This window comes from Monopterus albus, unplaced genomic scaffold (assembly GCF_001952655.1).
Source record: "Monopterus albus unplaced genomic scaffold, M_albus_1.0 scaffold273.1, whole genome shotgun sequence".
Classification (NCBI taxonomy): Eukaryota; Metazoa; Chordata; class Actinopteri; order Synbranchiformes; family Synbranchidae; genus Monopterus; species Monopterus albus.
The window spans coordinates 198103-206893 of record NW_018128153.1 but is presented as its reverse complement, the minus strand read 5'-3'; the positions used below and the strand labels follow the sequence as shown (position 1 = coordinate 206893).

At 41.6% G+C, this 8791-nt stretch overlaps 2 protein-coding genes across 3 annotated transcripts in view; both read right to left on the bottom strand.

Moving 5' to 3' along the window:
* The window catches only part of LOC109972906 (MAPK regulated corepressor interacting protein 2-like), a 5702-nt gene extending 2991 nt beyond the window's left edge, over positions 1-2711 (bottom strand). The window contains exons 1-4 of the mRNA XM_020622135.1: positions 2279-2711; positions 2088-2157; positions 1378-1517; positions 302-406 (exon numbers count right to left, since the gene is read on the bottom strand). Coding sequence (XP_020477791.1) covers positions 302-406; positions 1378-1517; positions 2088-2157; positions 2279-2333 — 370 coding nt within the window. The 5' untranslated portion in view covers positions 2334-2711. The remainder of the gene's footprint in view (positions 1-301; positions 407-1377; positions 1518-2087; positions 2158-2278) is intronic.
* A 291-nt stretch (positions 2712-3002) lies between these two features.
* The window catches only part of LOC109972905 (glycerophosphodiester phosphodiesterase 1-like), a 6288-nt gene continuing 499 nt past the window's right edge, over positions 3003-8791 (bottom strand). Inside the window, exons 2-7 of one of the 2 annotated variants that reach the window (XM_020622134.1) lie at positions 8711-8718; positions 7893-8068; positions 7458-7563; positions 5973-6065; positions 5331-5542; positions 3003-4801 (exon numbers count right to left, since the gene is read on the bottom strand). In XM_020622134.1, the coding sequence (XP_020477790.1) occupies positions 4654-4801; positions 5331-5542; positions 5973-6065; positions 7458-7563; positions 7893-8068; positions 8711-8718 (743 nt within the window). In that variant the 3' untranslated portion in view covers positions 3003-4653. Of the gene's footprint in view, positions 4802-5330; positions 5543-5972; positions 6066-7457; positions 7564-7892; positions 8069-8710; positions 8719-8758 lie in introns of both variants that reach the window. The other variant, XM_020622133.1, reaches the window with a different exon arrangement.

The window sequence follows — 8791 nt, the reverse complement described above, 5'->3', positions numbered from 1 at the left end:
TCGTGCATCTCCTCCATGTATTTGAACGGGACATATTGAAATTCTGCTATTCTTTATTGAGAAAAAAAAATCCTTAAACATCGGATTCGAACGGCAAAAGGGCCTACAACACACACCAGCCGACAAATATTAATTAACATTTATGGTTAACTTTTTCTTTTCAAGATTGACAGGGGAGGCTCTGCCTCACCTGCCTCCCCTGACCGCACGTCACTGACGATAACGGATGGATGGGTCATAAGCAGTTTGGGAAGGATGGAGAAGAGTGAGGAGAACTGTGAGGAGGAGTTGTTGTACTCACCGTTTATGTGTGGGCTTGGAGTAGTTTCTTTATAGTGGACTGCTCTCTGGGGCTCATCTCTTCCCTGGCTTGGTCCCTGCTCCTGCTGCAACACCTCCTGCCAGGCTGAAAATACAACAGCTCATTCAGTACAGCCACCTTGAACTGCTGCATGTCCATAATTAGTTTTATTAAATCTCTACAGAGTCTGCACAGAAACCAGGATTTAATTTCTATGTAGTGTATAGGCTATACCATAAACACTAGGCCTATATACTATTATGAATGTCATTAGTAGGACTTGTTTGTTAAAAAAAAAAAAAAATGTCCAGGCGACATGACAAAGGCCACCTGCGCCGCCCCCCTGCCACTCACAGCCAGTGTTTGTATTTCAAATAGCACAGCATGTGGATTTGTCATGTGTGAACAATGATTTCATCTCTGCCAGCTAACTCCAGGTTCAACCTCTCAATAACCCAAATGGACACATTTGTGTACTGTATATGATGATTAAAGTATTTCAGAGTAGAAGAACAAAATCAGCACAGCAACAATCTCTTTCTAAGGATGGGGTCAGGCCTTCTTCATGCCCTTGTCCACTCAATGACAAGGTTACTGACGTTGTTTGTGAGCTGTTGTGGCTGAGCTTCAAGGCCAACAACTCACAGGACACAGAAAACATGAGCTTCAGCCAAATGAAGTCTCCCGGAGACCGAATGAGCCTCTGAATGTTAAAAGGAGCCACTTTAAAACTGGGTCACTGTTTAGAGTTTCAGTCTACCTTCATCCTGCCAGGAGCTTTTGTTGCCTTTTCTCAAAGCAGACAAGCGTTTCTCCCCAGGTGGCTGGTGGGTTTAAGTCAAAGCCAGAAATGCAGTTTCCTTCAGTGTGTGTGCGTGCCTGCACAAGGAGCATGATACTGTATGTGGGTGTGAAGCATGGGTATCATGGGGGGGGGGGGCTGATTAGCTGTTCTTATAAACAGATAGTAAAACAAGTTGCAGGTGTCAGGATGCATTGAGACAATGTCAACTCTTGTCTAGTTTCATCTTCTCCTATTTACACTCATAACAGCCATTCGTCATTCACTTTCTTACCCTCATAAACAAACTTGACATTTTCCTCGTGTGCGGGGGTGAAACTCTCCTCCCATTGGTTGTCTGCAGGGAGAGCCGCAGCAGGGTGCTGGTACTTCTTACTGTTCAGGCGGTTGAAAACTATTTTGGGTGCAGGAAGGCTGATGGGGAATAAGGACAAAGAAAACATGTCATAACTAGCACGGGGCTTTCTGTAAACACAACCTGTGATTTGATCTCTCATTGCTGAGCAGGAAATTTCTTCAAAGTGTCAACCTTTGGGCTTTAAGTCACACAAGCTTGGCTGAACAGGAGTCAGAGATTGCAACAGCCGAGTGAAGGACCATGTGCCACCTCGTGGTCCCACAAGGTCACACGCACAAAGCATGGGTGGGTTGAAAGGCCTGAGGCAGCAAACAGACTGAACCCTGGGGAAACCTTGTGTGAAGGTGCGTTATAAATCACTCAGGCCCACGCTGACGTGATCCAGCCCCTTGCACGTCCTACCAGTGTCCACACTGCCTGTCTCAATTTGATGACGTTCACTGCTTATCATTCACGAACACATGACACAGTTCACGTGCAACTAAGCCTTAAATTAGTGCAAAAATGAGCCAAACGTTTGAGATTCAAAAGGGCACACGAAAAACAGCATCAGAGACAGGCTGCACTATTGAGAACATTAGGAAAGGTTTTCATTAAAAGTGTCGCTTCAGAGGTTCAACACTTACTCAGGCATGCCCCAGGACGTTTGCTTGTGCTTAAAGTCGTTTATTTTGTTGTCCAGCTGCTGTGTGGGCCCTAGACAATAAGAGAAAGTATACCTTTTGTTTCAAAAAGCAGCCGATCATTAGTTTCCCAACAAGATTAATGTTTGATGAATCTCTGAAAATGTGTTTGACAGTTAAAAGGTTCGTCTCACCTGTGCGTCGTTGGGTAACCAGTTTGCTAGGACCTCTGGTAATTGTGTACATCATGTGCAGAAAACGTCCCCCTGTAAACTTCAAGTTTGGCACTTTGAACTAAGTAGAGTCCAGACGGAGAAGACACGGGTGGAGCAGGCCTACTCGGAAAAGCACTTTAAATTAAACCCATTCCTCCAGGATCTATCGGTGTAAGGAGGCTCTCTTGATATGAGGAACGTCAGTCAGCTGATGAGGTCCAATTCACCTGCAGGCTCACAGTGCAAATCCACGCAGCTGACACGAGACTGAAGAGGCTGCTTGGTAACCGTCAAACGGAACCGTGCGCCGCGCTCCTCTCTGCGTAAAACCAGAAGCCGGGGCGCATCTCAACCAGCCAGCCGTGCGCTTTCACCTCAAGTGGCACAGTCAGATGACTTACAGATAATGTAAGTCACTTTGTTGCGGAGATGTCTCGTAGTGCCACAATGTCACATAACCTGAAAAGGCGGCTGTCGTTCATAAGACATTGGACGCACACTACTTCTCGGCGTCCGTACACGCCCCTCGGCGTTTTAAAGAGACAGTGTCCCGGTGTTGTGGCAGAACATGAAACACAGCGGGACTCCAAGGACCACTAACTAGAGGCAGATGAGAAGGAAGTGTACGATCTTCTTCCTCGATCTCCCTCAGCTGAGGCAAATTATCCTTGAAATATCCAATAACATGTACAATCTTAGATATGATTTCCCCTTCTGCACTCACTCCACTGTTTGGTGTAGCATGAAGTAAATAAATAAAACCCTCTAAGAGGATTTGTTCAAGAATTTATTCAAAGAGGGGTCATTTGTCTGCTCTTCTATGTAACTCCTACAATATTACAGTACCCAACGTTTCTGTGTTTACAGTACACAAAGGAGAAGTCATACACCCACAACTCTGTTTACAAGGCATTCATGCTTTACTCTGTGGTGACTGTGTCTAAATTAAACAGTGAAATCGCAAAGACACCCAGCTGGCCATTAACAGAAAGTGTGCAAAGGACATTCCCATATACTATTTAAAAAGATCATTACTCACTTGGTGTTTACATTATAAAAACTTATTTCAGCCAATGAAGATGAAATAGATTGATAAGTGACCCAATTATGATTTAACCCTACTGGAAATAAGAGAAAAAGAAATCCAAGATCATTTAAAAAAAAAATGATGGTAACAAGCTGTTAAGCCTTTTGCCTACAAGAACTCTTTAAATAACTAATTAAAACATACACACACAAAGGGATAAGTCAACTATGACTGAGGACAATATCACATCCTCTGTCTTTTCTGGAAATTGACATTCTACACTTACAAATTACACATGGTTGACTTTTTTTAAAGCAGATTCAGATATTCAGCACATTCACTATCTCATAAAAATAAAATCAAGGAAATCTGTATTTATGCCTCTACATGTTCCTAGCACTGTGGAGAATTATTCAAAGCAGCATTTGAATCATTACATAACCTTAAATGAACAAATGTCATGTGACGTTTGTGGGTTTTTAATGTTGAGCCAAACATTTGTTTTGCAGGTGGGGCAGCGCTGTAGGAATCTGGATTGAAGACCACAGTTTTGAAAGGCCTGCCTGTAGCCCTGATCACAAAACAAGTTCTCCTTCTCTAGTAATAATTCATAATGCAAGTATCAAACAAGTCAGACACGTATTGCTGAGTTACTTTCCCTAAAGTATTGTGACATTTATCTTACAGTTAAAATGTCTTGTCTACTTGTGGCACTTGATGACAAAAATGTCATCATATCAAGCTGTAGAACATTCACAAGACATTTTCTATTATTAAATAAATGTCATGACAGCTGGTGTTGGTGTGATGTCACTGTGTCTAATGGTGTCTGTTTGTAACAAAGCCTCTTAAAGATCAGTGCAGAGGGTAGGAGAGTAGTGTGATCCTTGGTCCTGCTGCAGGAGAGTTGGAGGTATGATAAGAACAAGGAAGTATACAGTCGAGCCTTCAAGGTTTAGTGGGACTGTAGATTTAAAGGGACATAAGCTGTATGATAGATGGGGATGTATATACTTACCAATACAGTAAATCATACATGTACTTCTGTAAAGCTTGTGATGTTCAGTTGCCACTACAAAGCTAGTTAGCACCAAGTTCCTCTCTCACTTGCTTCTTAATTTGAATTTCATCTACTGTGCATATTTCAGCATTTTCAGTTTTTTCATGAAGTCAAGAAATTTTTAAATATTATAATGAATCAGGTATATTTTTAATTTTCTGGTTAATAACAGATTCCAACTGGTAATTTGTTCCTTTGGAAGCTGTGAAATATTTTCTTTGAGCCTTTAATCACCTTCATATGTCTTGAAATGCTGTGTGCGAGGATTCAGTAATGAGGCTCACAGTCTTCTAGGAGACTGTCGGTGATGTAGCCAATCTTCAGCAGGTTTTGGTAGTAGTTTTTTTCCACGGCGGTGTTAACAGTCCAGCCCACAACCTCCACACCTCGCTCTGCCCAGTAGTGAACATAGTCCCTGCGTCAAAGAAAAGAAAGGGGAGAAGATAAGACAAGATAAACACTGCTGGTTGTAAACAGGACATGATACAGAACAGTGGTCCCCAACGTCTGGAGCCCGTGACCCTGTGAAATGAAGCAACGCCTACTTCTGACCCGTCACCTGCACAAAACAACTCTGCAACTTGGTGGTTCCAGCAGCAGCAGAATGACTGCTTATTAGCCAGTTTTGTATTTTGATAATTTTTTTTATTAAATTCATAATGACTAGTTTCTTCAAGTAATAAAGCTGCACAGGACATTTGTTGCAGCTCTTGCACTGGGAGTTTTGCAGTTAAATTAGCCTGGTTGAAGACTTGTGAATCACTGTGCCAGTCTCAAAAATGTTCAGATTCAAATAAAAACTACATGACAGTTCATTCTGATAATCACGCCAAATGTATTATATCATGTAAATTCATCATTCATCAAAGTAACATCATTAAACTGTGAATGATGCATCTTTGTGGTGGTGCACTGTAATGATAAAATGCATGAGTTTCACCTACAGGGAGATGAAGTCCTTGTGCACTAGGATGGCAGAGACTCCACAGAGTTTCCACAGTATGTGGTGGTGGGCCCAGTCCAACAAGATGTCCAGAAGACCTGTCCACAGCTGATCCCGCATTGACAGGGTGCGAGGAGTCCCATCGCCAAAATGGCTCAGTCTCCAGGGCCGGTGGGTGAGAGCCGTGACTACTTTGGGGTCAGTCTGACGCATCTGTGGACCGGAGGAGGTCAGAGGTCAGTAAAATGTTGTCTTCTTAAGAAAGTAGATGGAGGGTTTTATGTATCATACCAACTAGTTTGTCTTGGATTACTTTTAAATACTACTACAAATACAGTACTTTCATGTGTCAGTTTAAAGCAGTGTCCCTGTCAAACTTTTATTTTAGGCTTTAGCTAGAAAAGAAAAAGAGGAAAATGTCAGCAAAGCCTTGAACATTGTTACTCAGTGGCCAACTCACTGCTCAATATTTAGACAATTAATAAACTATAATGTATGTAAGCAAATAAATAAATGGGGGAAAAAATGAAAACAAACCAATTTCTTGTAAACACAGGTTCAGATTTGTACAGGGATGTAAAAAACTACAAAGGTCAGTATTTGCATTTTCATTACTCTCATTGCATTATTTCTTTTGTGTTACCTTGTAGATGACTTTGGGTTCAAAAGAGGAAACAATACTGGAATTGTAAAGAACAGGGAACCTCTCATACATCTCATGAAGCACTGATGCAGCCTGGTGAAGAGGAAACCTTATCAATCTTCCATATAAACAGGAGAATGTGACAATATTACAACACTGTTTAGCTCTCAATCTCTTATTTGAAGAGTTTGTGCTGAAGTTTGTGCTTTCTCAGCTCATTTTTCCTCAGAAAGTAGGAGACAGTTCTCCATTACTTTATTATTTAACATAGACCAACCATTTGATACATCTTTATAGTGTGTCCTAGTATCTTTTCTCTGCATTTTGAGAGTTGTGGATAACACAACAGGCACTTTTTAACAATGCATTGAGCAGTGGGTTACATGCTTTTCCTTGTTTTTTGACTTATCTACAATGGTACAACAGTGAATTATCATCTTAGACGTACGTATGTTCTAGTAGTTCTATGCTGAAGCAATTCGGTTTAGACACATCTCGCAAACTCTTGCTTGTGAGGCTTTTTTTCTAGCAAATTAAAGCATTATGTGTCCGTTTAAGGATTTCCTTGAATGGTCACAACTTTCAGGCAGTTGCGTGTTCATGTGAGCTTGGCTGACATCCACTGGTGCCATTGTAAAAGCAGAATTTTTTGACTGCACCTGGTTTTGTGGATATATTTTACCTCCTGCCGCTGCACTGTGACCAGAGGATGTGGAGAAAAATACAGGGCCTGAGGTTACTGCATGTCCGGGAATGTTCCTGTACAGGGACTCGCTGTTCTACCTGACTGGGTCTAACCTAGACACAGTGACCACCGGTTGGATTTACCAACCTTGGAGCTACTTGAAAGGGAGTGATGTTTCCACTACTCAATGGGCCTTAACGATAAGTCAAAAAAAAACACACATTACATGTCTGTTAATAGGTTGTTTTTGTAACATTACAGATAATTGTTGTAAGGCTGGAGAAATTACTGTGTCTGCATTATGCCAGTTAAAATATGGGGTTTCTCAGTTACCCGCTTTCTTTAGTGTTACACATCGCTTTTCATTGGTACACTGGTTCTGTGGAGGACAAATTCAAATAAATAATGCCGATGTGGTTCGCCCTGCTGCCCACTTTAGACACTGGCAACAGGAGTTGTGCATGTTCACGAACTATCCTCTCATTTTTAGGAAGCGGCTCTTTGGTTTTATGGTTCTGAAATGCCATCCATCCATCCATTTTCCTCCGCTTATCCAGAACCGGGTCGCGGGGGCAGCAGTCTAAGCAAAGATGCCCAGATTTCCCTCCTTCTGAAATGATTACAGACTATTTGGAGTTATGAGGGGTGCCAAGCTAATGTAGAGCTACCAAGATTAAACATTAAATGGCTGGAAACAAGCAAAATAAGCATGGGCACTTTAAGTCACTGCAACTGTATTACTGTTCCAGAGATATGTATATATCCATATGCCTGTTAGACTAGGTAAATCTGTTCAGTACCTTATCAGGTTGACCTCTGACATCAAAGAAGATGATCAGCTGGTGTCTGATGCACTCCTCCACTGCCTCCTGCAGAGTTGGTACCGTCTCTCCACTGAACTTGTCCCTGCAGATGAAACACTTTATTTTTAAAGAAAAACAGACAATATTCATGCTGCATCAACTTCTCACATTCAAAACTGTTTATCTTGTTCCCTAGTGGTGAAACTGAGTTTCAAAGTCTTTAAATTGTGATAAACGGTATCTGGAAAGGGCTTATTGTGGTATTGTCTTGTATGAAAACATTTCTGCAACTTTTTAGCAAAAAGAACTTCACAGATTTCAAATCAAGTGCATTCTGTAGTATTTCAAGGACACGCTGTCCTACGTTTCCTTATCAAAGCATGAAATCACAATCTTAGCAAAGCTGAAACTACTGATTGATGGGAAGCGTACTTTAGCCTGTGTCGAGCAGCAGCATCTAGTCTCTTTAGCTGGACAAACTGCAGTTTGCCAACTGCTCCAGAGCCGTTGGTGGTACGATCCACAGTCTCGTCGTGCATCAGTATCGCCACACCATCAGCTGTGAAACTCAGGTCCAGCTCCACTCCAGTTGCTCTGTTCTTACTGGCCTAGAACAGGAGATGATAGGGAAGAATTGGAGGGCACGATGGAAATGAGAATGAGAAGAGAACTATTTTTGACTTGATGTGTCTAACAACAGAAGAAAATGAGCCTAAATCACACAGAAAAGGCATCAAAATGAAGCATCCAGCATCAGCATGGCTACTGACTCTGAAAAGCTGTTTAGAAAGCCATGGTAGAATTTATTAGGTCAGAGAGTAGATGATCTCTGAAGGATTATAAATGTATTGTACAAGACAACATTATGTTGGACAGTTAGAATAAAAGCACAGCAGGAAGGCTTTACAGGTTTGAGTCTAAGGCTATCCAGTTAAAGGGTTTGTCATTGAGAGCACATCAATTTATAAACAGTTTATTTTCCAAAGTAAATTAGAGAACAATGCCAATGAGCAAAAAGAGCCACTGGTCTGCAAACATCAGCTTCTCTGATGTGGTGCTGCTTAAACATATAATTTCAGCATATCTATTAGGCTATGTGGGTTAAATCTTTCATGAAATTGCCCTAATACTTCTTTGGGGAGTCCGTGCTCTAGACTTATACAGAAAGGAAATGTATAATTTATGTTGGTGTTAAAGGTTTTTATAACCTAATACTTTAGCTGTATAGTACACAGGCCCATGCAGCCTACAGCTCTGAATTTCCATCACAAAGGACTGATGACTGCATGCAGTCCGACCTCTCTGATCGCGGCCAAGGTGTTCTCCGGAGC